At 47.3% G+C, this 14,157-nt stretch overlaps 2 protein-coding genes across 3 annotated transcripts in view; one reads left to right on the forward strand and one right to left on the reverse strand.

The window, feature by feature from the left end:
- LOC135223658 (NEDD4 family-interacting protein 2-like) overlaps nucleotides 1-14,157 on the forward strand; it is a 160,720-nt gene that overhangs the window by 27,001 nt on the left and 119,562 nt on the right. The window lies entirely within an intron of this gene.
- The window catches only part of LOC135223656 (uncharacterized), a 60,275-nt gene continuing 52,937 nt past the window's right edge, over nucleotides 6,820-14,157 (reverse strand). For both annotated transcript variants that reach the window (XM_064262313.1, XM_064262314.1), the window contains exon 4: nucleotides 6,820-7,061. In XM_064262313.1, the coding sequence (XP_064118383.1) occupies nucleotides 6,840-7,061 (222 nt within the window). In that variant the 3' untranslated portion in view covers nucleotides 6,820-6,839. The remainder of the gene's footprint in view (nucleotides 7,062-14,157) is intronic.

Here is a 14,157-nt window from a genome sequence, read left to right on the forward strand (position 1 = left end):
TATCATTTATCTCTCTTCCACCTGTCTCCTGCGGGGAGGCTGGGTGGGCCTTTAATTGTATATATCTGCCAGGTAAGTATGTATGAAACTTTATTGTAACATAACATATCATTTTCATACAATCAACTTACCTGTCAGATATATACATAGCTGATTGGCACCCTTCGGTGGAGGGTAAGAGACAGCTACTATATGGAATAGACAGGTAAACAACATATGTTGTAGGTATAAATAAAACCTTGGTTCCTACCTGATAGGTGGTAGACTTGGTGGGTGTTTGCCCAGTAGTCTGCATCACCTCAAGAAACTTTAGCGAGATATGTGATCTATGGCCAAGATTCTTGTGGGTCTGCCGATGGGGTCTTACCCACTACTCAGCAGAGCCTAAAAGGACTTTGTCAATGGTGCTGATCCACTTATATGACAATACACCTTATGAAGGAGCACACAACCAATCCCGACCACCTGATCCTAACCATGTGTTAGAACTAAGGATTGTTACGAGTTATCCCCGAACTCGTCACAACAACCGTAACTCAAAAACCACTACGCACACATACATAATTTTTCAAAAAAAAAAAAAAAAATTATACTCAACTAATTGGATATGACGAGAATTCTCTTATGAACAACATAGACGGCCGCCCGTGCGAGCCTGAATCCTCCATTGTTCGAAGAGATCTCGACCATATCCAAACGAAGAACAGTATATACAATTTAAGGATTGGTGTCGGCTCCCGTACCAGAATCGTATCTGCCGATACGATAGGACCTAAGAAAAGCACTTCTCATACGTCACACGCACGTCTTTCAAGTAATGAGCTGCAAAATACTGAGTTGCATCTCCAATATGTCGTATCTATAATGTTTTTAAGCGACATATTCTATAAAACGAGAGAGAGTCGCAACCGCTCTTACTTCATGAGCTTTTACCCTCAGTAGTTGTAATTGTTCGTCAGGACAGACCTTATGAGCGTCCGTAATGACGTTTCTTACAAAGAACGCTAGAGCATTCTTTGACATCAGTCTTGTGGGGTCTTTTACCGCGCACCAAAGACCTTGTCTAGAGCCTCCCAACTGACGCTTTCTCTGAAGATAGAACTTCAGAGCTCTAACAGGGCATAGAGACTCTCTGCTTCTTCTGCCTACGAGACTAGACATTCCTTTGACTTCGAATGACCTAGGCCAGGGATTCGTGGGATTCTCGTTTTTCGCTAAAAACAGAGTCTTAAACGAGCAAATCGCCGAGTCTCCCTTGAATCCTACTTTATCCTGCAGAGCTTGTAACTCACTAATTCTTTTTGCCGTCGCTAACGATAAAAGAAATAGGCATTTTCTAGTTATGTCTCTAAATGATGCCCGATGCGGAGGCTCGAATCTATCCGAAGACAGATATTGAGGACTACGTCCAAGTTCCAGTTCGGAGGTACTGGTTCTTTAGACTTTGAAGTCTCAAAAGATCTTATGAGATCGTGGAGATCTTTGTTATTTGCCAGATCTAAACCTCTGTTCCTGAATACAGCCGAGAGCATACTCCTGTATCCCTTTATTGTGGATACGGCTAGATGAGATTTTACTCTCAGGAATAGCAAGAAATCAGCAATTTCCGCTATAGAGGTAGAGGAGGAGGACAACTTGCTTGGCTCTACACCACCTTCTAAAGACCTCCCACTTGGACTGGATACTTCGTAGTGGAGGTTCTGCGAGCTCGCGATCGCGCTTGCCACTTCGCGAGAAAAGCCTCTCGCTCTGACAAGTCTTTCGATAGTCGAAAGGCAGTCAGAGCGAGAGCGGGGAGGTTTTGATGGTACCTCTTGAAGTGTGGTTGTTGAGAAGATCCGTCCTTCTGGTAGGGATCTTGGAAAGTCTACGATCCACTCTACCTACCTCCGTGCAACCATTCCTGGGAACCGGCAAAAGGGGGCTATTAAAGTCATCCCTCGTACTCTTTTGACGCCAACAAACTTTTTCAATACTAACCCCAGGATTTTGAATGGGGGAAAAGCGTAAACGTCCACTCGAGACCAGTTTAGCAGGAAGGCGTCTACCATAATTGCTCTTGGGTCTTCCACGACCGAGCAAAACACTGGGAGCCTTTTTGAAATGTATGTTGCGAAGAGATCCACATGAGGAGTTCCCCACAGAGACCAGAGATCGAGAGACACTTCCTCGTGCAGAGTCCATTCTGTATGAAGGACCTGGTTGCCTCCTGCCTGAGCCTGTCCGCCCTCACATTCCTTACTCCCTGTACGAACCTTGTCAGCAGGGAGATGTTCCTGTGAGACGTCCAAAGTAATAGGTCCCTCGTGAGTTCGTAAAGGAACGAGGAGTGTTTCCCTCCCTCCCGTTTCCGAATGTAGGCAAGTGCGGTGGTGTTGTCCACGTTTACTTGCACTATCTTGTCTCTCACCAGAGGTTCTAGGCTCTTCAAAGCAAAGCCAGGTGTACGGCGAAGAGCTCTTTGCAATTTATGTGCCAGGACACCTGTGCTGGTTCCCAGGTGCCTGACACTCTCCTCCGAGCCCTAATGTCGCTCCCCAACCTGTCTCCGACGCGTCGGAGAACAACACTAAGGTCTGGGTTCTGTGGATCTTAAGAGAGATCCCTTTGTTCTCTTCCAGAGGTAGCAACCACCACTGTAGGTGTGCCTTTACCTCCCCACTGGAATGGGAAAAACGTCCGACAGTTGTCCGTTTTTCCAGCTCCAAGACTTCTTGAGGAAGAATTGAAGTGGACGGATATGAAGTCTTCCGAGAGGGAAGAATTGTTCCAGCGAGGAAAGCGTCACCCCAGAAGGCTCAACCATTCCCTCGCTGACGTTTGCTGCTTCTCTAAGAAGAGAGAGATTATCCTCAAACCTTTTGCGGTTCTCTCTTGCGAAGGAAAAACTCGAAAAACCCCGAGAATCCATCCGAATCCCCAGATAGACTAGGTCTTGTCTGGGGGTCAGCTGAGACTTCTCGAGGTTCACAAGCAATCCCAACGCCTTGGTCAAAATCCAGAGTTAACTTTAGGTCCTCCCCAAACACTGTCTCTCCGATCTGGCCCTGATGAGCCAGTCGTCTAGGTACATCGAGACATTCACTCCTTTGAGATGAAGAAATCTCGCCACATTCCTCATCAGGCTTGTGAAGACCTGAGGAGCTGTGGACAGGCCGAAACACAAGGCTCTGAACTGAAAGATCCTTCCCCCCGTCATGAAACGGAGGTACTTCTTCGACGAAGGGTGGATCGGGGACGTGAAAGTAGGCGTCTTGGAGATCTAGAGACACCATCCAATCTCCTTGTCGTAATGACGCTAGGACTGAAGCAGAAGTCTCCATGGAGAACTTCTCCTTCTGAACAAATTTGTTCAGAGCGCTGACGTCTAGTACTGGTCTCCAGCCTCCCGAGGCTTTCGCCACTAGAAAAAGGCGATTGTAAAACCCCGGGGAGTTTTGATCCAGTACTAGTTCTACTGCACTCTTGTCCCACATTTGTTCCACCATCGATCGAAGAGTATCCCTCAGCACAGGATCCTTGTACTTGGCTGATAGTTCCCTTGGTATTGACGTTAGGGGCGGAGTATTCAGGAAAGGGATACGATATCCCTTCCTTATGATATTTAGTGAAGACGCGTCTGCGTTCTATCAGTGTCCAGGCCTCCACGAATCCCAGGAGCCTGGCACCTACTGGTGCTTGGAGGAGAAATGTTTCATTTTCCCTTTTTTAAAGGAACGACGAAAAGGCGGACCTACCTCTTCTCTCTGGAGCCTTCCTTCTTGCAGGGAGGTCTGGAGATCGGACCACCTCGAAAGGGCTGCATAGAAGTGCTAGGTTGTTTCTTGTCCGAAACTAAAGCAGGTTTTCTTCCTTCCTAGCTGACTGCGTCAGAAGATCCGTGTCGCCTTCTCAGTTAAAGAGTGAGCTACGTCCTTCACTAACTTAGAAGGGAACAAATAGTCCGACAGAGGTGCATATAGTAGAGCTGCCCTCTGAGCATGCGAGACTGCCTTTGTTAAGAAGGCGCCATAACACTGTCCTTTTCTTCAAAAGACCTGCTCCAAATGAATGAAAGACTTCCAAAGATCCCCAATCCGTGTTACCTCTGCTGTTTGTCGATGCAAGACAAAATGCATAACAGGGCTTCAGGTTCGATTCCTGCGAATCATGAGCTTTCTTGGACATCACCCCAAGGGACCAATCTAAGAAGTTGAAGACTTCCAATACATGGAAAAGTCCCTTGAGGAGATGATCCAGTTCCGAAATACTCCATGTAATGCGAGCAGAATTAAGACTTGGACGCCTTGAAGCGTCAACTAACGTCGAAAAGTCTGCCTCTGTAGTAGAAGGGCAGAGCGATACCCATATCCTCCCCCGTCTTGTACCATATGCCTCTTTTCCCAGCTAACCTTGCTGGAGGCATGCAAAATACTGTCCTGACTAAGTCTTTTCTTCGACTTCATCCAGGCGTCTAAGGCGTCGTAAAGCCCGCTTCATCGAGATGGTGGGCTTCATCTTCAGAAAAGACGAAGGCTTCTTCGCCTTCGCACTCGAAAAAGAGCGAGCGCGGAGAAGGAGAGCAGCCGGAGTCAACTCGTCTCCGTATTCCTCCAGAAGCAGGGTAGTCAACACCTTATAGTTGGACAAGCCCTCTCTTCCATGATCGTCATCATCCGAGTTTTGTTCCAACTCGTGATAATCCTGAGTTTCTGTTCTCCTTTCAGAACTTTCCTTCTGGAGGAGACAAAACTCCTGATCGGAGAGGGGCTAAGGGAATGAAAGTCTTTCCTTTTTCCCGTTTTGATCGACTTGGAAGGCGTCACAACCTGCGGCTTCTCTCGCGCTTTAGAAGACGTCTTGTATGACGCTTCCCGCTCTCCGAGCGTCATGTTATGACGTCTCTTTGTTGACGTCTTGATGACGTTCGCGTCTGGAAGACGCTTCGCTCTCTAAGGGCTTCTACTCGGCGTCACAATCTTGGACGGAGCGTCACGTCTAAGATCCGCTTGAATGACGCTTCACTTCTAAAAGACGTCTTTCGAGCAGGTGCGAGAGGACGAGACTTCTTAATTGAAGCGTCACGTCCTTCCGACGGGGCGCTAAAACTCCCACAAAAGAGATGACAGTTGTTCCTGAACCGCCATAATAATCTTTCTTGACGCTTCTCCTACGTCTAGTGCCTGACGCCTCTCGTCATCACTCGGGGAAGAAGCATGATGGGGTACTTCCTCATAAGCGTCCGATGACGTTGACGCCACCTTCGCCTTCTTAATAGCAGACGGGGCGTCATCCGAGAAGCGCTCCGGGCTTGAATCAATGTCTTGCTTCATATGACGCTTCAGCGGTCTCGATAAGTTCGACTCCTTCCACCCTCGTTTTTAGGTGAGGGGAGAGGGAAGAGGACGAGAAACACTCGCGAAGGACGCTTTTTCTATAGCGCCCTTGAGCTGGCTGCCATGAAGCAGAAGCTAGCTGAAGGGGACGTCTGACCGTTGGGGATTCCCCACGACCTCCTTAAGGCTTTCGACTTTCCTTCTCCTCTGGGCATGTGAGCTTGGAAGAGGTCTAGGCCTGCTGGGAGCGCCGCAGGGACGATCAAACGCCCCCTCCATCAACACAATGATAGGACTCACTTCACTAAAATGTTCACTATCACTAGCCTTACCTTTCGAGTCCGCCATCTTGGACTTCATGTCTCGAATAGTCGCTTTCAGATTGGCGATTTCCGATGCCGAATCCGAAAAGACACTCTGAGAATGAGATTTATAGGGAGAATCTACAGTAGTAGGGTTAGAATTATCAGTGAAAGGCTCAATAGGCCTTGAATTCACACCTTTAGTCGTCTAACTCTATCCCTCTCTAACTTCTTCAAATAAGAAGTCAAAGTCTTCCATTCTTCTGCATTCAAACCCTCGCATTCCTTACAAGTGTTAATAGCAGAACACTGAACCCCCCTACATTTACGGCATACAGTGTGAGGATCAACCGAAGCTTTCGGTATCCTCACCCTGCAGCCTACATTCACACACATTCTCACACTCACATTAGAATCAGACATACTGAGAAAAATCCAAAAGAGTTATTCCAAAAACAGTCCACAGTAGCGAATGCCAAAACACGATCCAAATACGTCACCAAAAAGCCGAAAAACGTTGATCAAATGTTGAAAAAAGAATCCAAGTCAGGAGGTAATAACAACAATGTTGATACCACCGGCGACAGAGAAAATATGATAGAAAACGGGGATGGTTCCTAGTCCTGCCACCCAGGGCAGGCCGGTAGATCACCTGACCTACCTGTAGCGAGTGGCGCGAAATTTGAATTTCTGTCGGGGACGACGGAGTCTTAGCTATGTATATATCTGACAGGTAAGTTGATTGTATGAAAACATTCTTTAGCACTAACTGGTCAATTGCCTGCTCAGTGGTTCATTCACACAAGAACTATCAATTTATCTGCACTGGGTGAGAAATGAACTATGCATTAAATCCTGCACTTGCATACCTACCTATAAGTAGAGAGAGAGAGAGAGAGAGAGAGAGAGAGAGAGAGAGAGAGAGAGAGAGAGAGAGAGAGAGAGAGAGAGAGAGAGAGAGAGAGAATTTCTCACACACAAAACAGTTGAAAAAAAAAAGGGTAGTGTGATCATAAACAACATCTCAGACTTAAGATATATGCTTATCTGATTAATGAGGTTGTGATGAAGCAAATTTTTGATGATTTAACATTTATTGTGTCCTCTATACAGAAAACAAAAATGACCTGAACGTAAATTAAGAATTATGGATGAAAAATAGTTACCAACATTAAAGATAGACTAAGCAACAGTGACAGCAACTATCTGGTGATTATCAGTACTACTGTAGTATTCTTTTATCAAAATATATTGACCTAAAAACTTTGGCTAATAAATATGTACCTGCAAAGGCCACAAAGAACATGATGTCTGTGCCAAGAAGTTGTTCCTCAGCAATTTCGGCCGTCTCTGGGTCTAATCCACCTAGAGAGGATATACGAAGTACTCGCATTCCACTGCCACTACTGCTTGTGTTGCTTCCACCTCCCAAAGAACCACTTCCCTGTGAGAAGAGTCAAGTCAATTACAAATATACAGTAATTCTTTAAGGTAAATTAACTTTTTCTTTGATATGCAAACTTCTTTTATATAGGAGTGTCCATTAGGAAAATCACAAATTTTTAAAAGTAAATTGTAGTTTTCCTAACTATGCAAGCCTAGGTCCTTTACAATAGGAATTACTTAAGGCGAAGCCTGGACGTGGCAACTGAATTTTCAAACAAGGCAGCATTATAGTAGTTAACTACCATCAGGTAGTGGTTATGCCAAGACCGGGGTTGAGCGTTCAATTTACTTTCGGCCCAGGTAACAGATTGATGGGTGGCCTGAGGTGGGCAGTATGTGGATAGGACCTAGGTTTGTATAGTTAGGAAAAATATAATTTACTTTCAAAAATTGCGATTTGTTCCTACACAGTATACAATAGGACAACTCACTGATTGGTGGGAGGAAATCTGAGTGAGCTCCTATGAACTGACTGCTGTTCGTTCAGCCTACCTGGGCTATTTTTTCGGTCTTTAGAACCACAAGGAGAGGAACCTGCCACTGACCTCTTGATCGGAGGTTATTAGAACTGCATGATCAGAGGCACTCTTCTGGGATTTTCCTTAGAGTGAAAGGTATTTGCACTTAAGGGAAAGCGAAGGACAATGTCGGAGACTATAAGGCAAAAACAAAGCAATGGGGTTTGTCTTATGTCTGAGTCCCCTTTCCCGCCTTACAAAGGAAACTGGGCAGATATGTGCTTCTATTGCTAAATCAAGAATAGAAAGGTTACTCTAAGGAGTGTCTTACCTGCATCTGTGTCCAGTGCAGCAAGTAACGGCCCACATACTCTCTGCCCAAAGGGAAAGAGTACGATGAAGGGGATGATGAAGAGCCAGTCACTGCATTCATACTTAATCATAACGTACAAGGAGACCAGGTGCTAACCTGTCCTGTTAAAGGAGCTGGGTAAGCCACACAACTTGATGAGCAGCCACCACTGGTCCCAAGGAAAATGTGTCCAAAGGACCTGTGGGATATATCCTAGAGGTAATGAGAGGTGAAGGTAGTCTGACATGGCCAGACCCCCACCTTCAAATCCTGTTGAACTGACAGGTTCTTCCAGAACACGAGGGACGGGGCAATGCCCCTGACCTTGTGAGCTCTCAGACAAAGGGTACCGGTGTCATCGCCTACAGCAGACTACTCCTTCCTGATCATCTCATGAAGCCAGAAAGAGACAAGTGTTCTTGGACACCTCTTTCTTGGAACCTCCGATGCTAAGGAAGAGCCATCGACACTCAGGCCGAATATGTCAAGTCCTCTTCAGGTAGCGCTGTAGTGCTCTAACTGGACAGAGAAGCATCTTGTCTGGGTCATTATCAACAAAGTCACTGAGGAAGGGGATGGAGAAAGACTCGAATCTAAAGCAGACCATGGAAGTCCTGTCGAAGCTTTGGGTTCCTTCTTGGGTTCCCAAAAGGATTCGAGGCAAGAGGGACGATCTCCTGCAGAGGAGGTCGTGGCTGCTTCCCTGAGATTGTCGTGCTGACGAATCAGCGCAACAATCTCTGCAAAAGTCCTCTGTATCTCAGGGGTGTCTGAGTACCTTGGTAAAGGCCCAAGTCCTTGCAGGGATCGGACATCCCCGATCTACTCCTCCGTAGGGAGGAACCGAGCCAGACCCCTTTGATCCATACGCCATGACTTCAGAGTAGGTTCGATGAGGTTCTAAAATTCTCCTCACCCCTCCCGGTGTATCCCGAGGAGGTGGAGGGAATAGGAGAGGTGGATCGGATGCCTTCACTCCTCCTAGCAGCGCTGTTGCCGGGTGGGGTGAACCACGTACTTGTACCAACCAGTGGTAGTGGCAAGTGCATGTGTCTAAGAGAACGCGATCGTACTGACGATGCAGACTCCCGAGGGGAATGCGACTGCTCTCGCTGTGCTGTAGCAGTGCTGGTAGCAGCGCTGGTGGTAGCAGCATTGGTGGGAGCCAAGGTCTTCTTACCAACAGCGCTGCTGCCTACAGAAACACGGCCCCCTGCCTGGCAAGAACACGCATCCTCCTCACGACACACCCCAGTGCTCTTCAAGGCCGAAGCCCTTGGTGAAGAGGACTGAACAGGGACCCTCCTCTTCGTCTCTTCCGTTGTTCCTTCCTTTGGGGCAGGTGCAACATACTTGGCCCCTGATGAAGAACCAGACTTGGTCTTCACAGGTGGGTCCGAGCCGCGGCTCGATCCCTTCTCCAGTTTCATGCCACTGTCCCGACGGGGAGCTGATCCCATGTTCTTGACAGAGGATGTGCTACCTCCCTTGGAAGGTTGCACATTTGGGGAAACTCGCGAACGAGATCCCAACACATCTCCCGTCCCACCAGCAGCACCTTCAGAACCCGTAGCTGGAGAACAAACCATCGTTCGTGCTCCAGAGGCTCCTGAGGCCTTTGCCTGTGAAGGCAAAGCCTCAGGTCCTGCTCCCAAAGAAGAGGGCGAGCTGACAAGAGAGCCAACTGTCTTCCTCCTGGAGGAGGAATGCAGACCCTTTGAAGTCTTGACACAAGACTTCTTAGGGGGAGGAGAGGCGACCTTCCCTTTCTTAAGTTGAGAAACCTTCGAAGGAGGAAGAGAGGAGACAGACAGACGAGAACAACGACAACGAAGAAGAAGACACATGATGACGACACCTTCCTCAATCTCTTCCTCTTAGACTTCCTCTCCGACAGCTTCTGCAGGATCGAAGTGGGTGCCATCCAGGGGCAGTAGCAGAGGCAGAAGCAGGTCTGGGAGCGGGCATAGGTATGGGAACGGGCGTAGGTACGGGAACGGGCGTTGGTACGGGAACAGTGGCCAGTGCGGGAATGGTAGCCGGTCCAGATATCAGAGGGGCAGGATAGCGATCCAGATTGTACTCCGATGAAGCAGGGCCCACCCTGGGTATGGCTGGCATCGCTGTCACTTCTGGCAACATCAGTAACCCGGGGGGCGGCATCGGAAAAGCAAAGGAAGGCAGTTGATGGCTGCCACCCACACTCGTTGGCTGGTGCAACCAGACCAGGTGCAGGGGAGCAAAGTAGCTGGGCTGGGAGTTGGTGGAGGTGGTAGGGATAGCTACCGAGTGAGTGACAGCGCTGGTGGGAGAGCGGTTCAGGTGAGCCAGCAGCACTGTCACTGACGGGGGAACCTACGAGGCCCAGGGAAGTCCATGCCTGATCTAACACCGGCACCTCACCGGCAGAGAGAAAAGTTGGGTTAGGAGGAGCAGTCCACCCTTGATCTGAAGGAGGACCTTCGGGGCAAGAATAGATCCCAGAAAGAGCACCGCTCGGGCCCGCTGCCGAAGCTCCTTCCTCCCCTTTCCCTGTCCCCCAACTCATCAGAAAGGTAAGAGGAGAGAGAAGCCTCACCCAGAGGGGTAGCAGCGAACGTAGGACGACTGCTAGGGGACAAGAATGAGAATGAGGAAGCAGGATCAAGAACAGGAATGGAAGGGGGTGAAACACTCCCCACCAAGGATTTCAGTCACCTAACATACCTCCTTCTCCCAGCAACCTTCTCCCACTGGACAGCGGACCATGAGCAACACTATACATGTCCTGTTACCATTTCAATCGATGGCCCAGCAGGAAGCACACAAATTATTTGGATCTACTTCCACCAAGGCTCTAATTTTATTATACTTCTTGCTGTCTACTCCCAGGCAACGGCTGAAGGGAGTAGACGGCAAAAAGGGCTGGATATCCAAGTTTTGTTGAGGGTTTATAGTGCGCCTCAAACAAAACCAAGAAAACAGCATACACAAACAAAAAACAAGGAAAAATCCCACTGGAAAAGAAGCGGAGAAAGTCTAGCAAACAGTCGGGATGAGAGCACAGAGCAGAGAAGCGTGCTCACTCACACGATGGCGGCCGAAAGCAAATTGAACGCTCAACCCCGGTCTTGGCATAACCAAAAACCAGACGGTAGTTAACTACCGTACTGCCTCATTTGAAAATTCAGCAGCCGCATCCAGGCTTCGCCTTAAGTAATTCCTATTGTAAAGGACTGACGGTTTGAATACAGTGTAGGAACAAAGCTGGTTTCCATGCATGAAGCATATTACCGAGGGAACACTGAGTGAGGGGAGGAACCCTGCCATTTACCTGGCTGTATTTCACTTTTTCCTTCTGCCACAAGGACAAAAACAGGGAAGGTTGGTGGAGGGATTAAATATACTACTATACATAGTTCAGGTTTGTATCTTCCAAAGAATCATGAACATTTGAGCTTGTAAGCCTTTTCCACATTTCTTACATGCACTCACACCTTCTCTGGTCATGTCCATGACCAAGGAAGGGTGACTTGTGTTAACCTAAAAATCACAATTTTTGAAAGTAAATTGTATTTTTCCTAACTATACAAACCTGAGGTCCTTTACATAAGGAATTACTTTCGGCGTAGCTGGAATTACGGCCGTTAAATTCTTGAACACGGTGGTTAGGCAATAAATACCGTGTGGCAGGCGGGTAGGCTAGCCTGCCTGGATGTAAACACTTCACTTTGCCTTTCGGGCCAGGTTCAGATTGAGGGGTGGCACAAGGTGGGAATATATGTAAAGGACCTCAGGTTTGTATAGTTAAGGAAAATACAATTTACTTTCAAAAATTGTGATTTGTTCCTACACCATATACAAACCCTCGGTCCTTTACATAAGGAAGACTCACTGATTGGTGGGAGGAATATGAGTGAGCCTCTAGAACTGACTGGAGTTCTACACACCTAGGCTACTCCTTTTGGTCGTAAGAGTGAGGAGGAATGCCCTGCCTCTGACAACTTGATCGGAGTATAGGAGCTGCATGATCAAGAGTCAGACTTCCGGGCCTTTTCGAAATGAGTGAGGAATCGTAACTCATCCGAAAATGGGCTGTGAAGAATATTAGAGACAGAGGCATTAATGCAAAGTTCTGGGAAAGGTTTGCGTTATTGCCAGTCTCCTTCCTCCCCTTGCTAGAGGAAGTAGCTGGATTGCTTCTATGATTCTGATAAGAAAAATAGAAAAGAAGCTCTATGTGTAAACTTACTGCATCAATTACCCGACCAGCCAGTGTAAGTTCAAGTCCTATCCTCAACCTGAAGGAAGAGGAACGGAAGGATGAGGTGGGGAAGGTAGAGGCCAGTCACTCTCGCATCCTTCTTACCTCTAGAACTGCACACCATACGCGAAATGCAACTTGTCCTCTTGAAGGAGCTGGGAAAGCAAACACAACCTGAAAGCATCCACCACCGGGTCCAAGGAAATGAGGTTCCAAGGACTTGCGGGCAGGCCCGAAGGAAAAGATGAATATGGTTGCAATGAGACCTTATCAATCTTCCTGTCCGATATACTCTTTGGAGTGATGACAAGTACCCATCCAGTGAACTATCCAACTGCAGAGAAGCCTCTCACGGTCTCGTACTACTCGGAGAAAGACGTGTCATCGGACACTTCTGCAATGGAAGTCCGCAGCGGATACTGACACCGACACTCCATGGTGGGTGTCGATCCTTATGGGTACAGCAACACGCCAACAGGACAAAGTAATGACTGATCTGGATAAACCAATACAAAGCCCACAGCGTAGTTCATGATGGTCTCGGACTCTTCAACAGCTGCCGATTGACTGCTCTCATGAGCCGTCATACCTCTGAGAAGAGTCACAACATGACACCCGCCATTTGAAGGATTATGCCGAGAACAAACATACAAGTCATCCATCTTGTTCGCCATAAGTGTTGGGAGGCGAGGTGATGATTCTCTCAAGCCATGTGCTCATTAGATGATAGTCAATTGCCTTCTAGAGACCCGAGGTCCCTGATGGCAAGACAGAAGTTCTCATAGTAGTTGAATCACAACTAAGGAGAAACAATACTATACGCTAGTGAAAGACTAAGGTGAATGCGAACCTACGTCTTCACAGTTGAATCGAGAGAAGTAATCTCTCGATTCTGAACATAGAAAAAGTTCCGTCGATGACACCAACCTGTGAAGACGGCTTTAATCCCTGTTGTTTACAGAGGACTGAAAAAGCTAAACCGCTATTTCATTGCTATTCGGTGAGAATGTCGGAGTTTGCAATGAAAGCAGAGTGTCTTTCAGTAATGAAACACAGGGATCGTACTGCCTCAAAATCTGCTCCTGATGGGCTGGATCAGGGAGGATATTTCTATTTACCTTGGAAGCAGAGCTGGCAGGGCGGGGAACAGGCGAAGTCTTCTGTTATTCATTTACAATTTGGGGTGAACAAAGAATAATTGCACACCTTACGAAATACGAAATGTCTATTAGAAGACAAACTCGGATTGTCTGAAGAATATCATTCTGCGTCATTGCAGTAGCAGGTGCGATGACGCAGAAGGCTAGGCTACAGACTTCTGTTACCATGAGGTAAACAGAAAGATGATAGTGAGTCTAGTGAGATAATCTGCCTAAAAATTCTCACAACAGCAAAATGCAATGCAGGAGAGATGGTCATACACGTATGCAAGAATTCCAGTCAACAGAGACCTAAGTCTGTGATTGCTGGGCAGAGACTCGAATCAGTAGTCAATCCTCGACAGAGAAAAGACAAGACTTACCGAAATATCTCGCTAAACTTGTCATCCTGAGTTGCCAGGTATTCCATTCCATGAAGGGATCCGTTCGGATAGAACCATCGAGCATAAAAAAGATACGCTAGAGCATTTGCATTTTAACCGAAATGGGAGGGTAGAAAACCCTCCTATTCGGTGAATGCAAATACGTACTGTGGTGCTGTTGGTAAACAATAACACTAGTATCTCAAAATCGAAACGGGTAACCCTTGGGAGGCTTGCAAGGCAGTCCCAAGTTGTAGGTCAATTAAGAGAAGATACTATTCATCAAGTTTAGCGAGTTAACCACAGTTATGTGCCTACTACTCAGACAATTCAACTGATAACAGAAGCATGTTGCAAGAGAAATATACGTAGTACGTATATCTGTAGGTTCCTGTACATTGACCTCTAGCCTAAATTCTCTTTCATTCGAGGAACAAGAATAAGGACTGGAAGCAGACCTCCTTCATTCTCTAATGAAGAGAGCGAAGGTGAAGTGTTCCCGAAGGGAGACCTCTATGG

This window comes from Macrobrachium nipponense, chromosome 10 (genome assembly GCF_015104395.2).
Source record: "Macrobrachium nipponense isolate FS-2020 chromosome 10, ASM1510439v2, whole genome shotgun sequence".
NCBI classification, from domain to species: Eukaryota; Metazoa; Arthropoda; class Malacostraca; order Decapoda; family Palaemonidae; genus Macrobrachium; species Macrobrachium nipponense.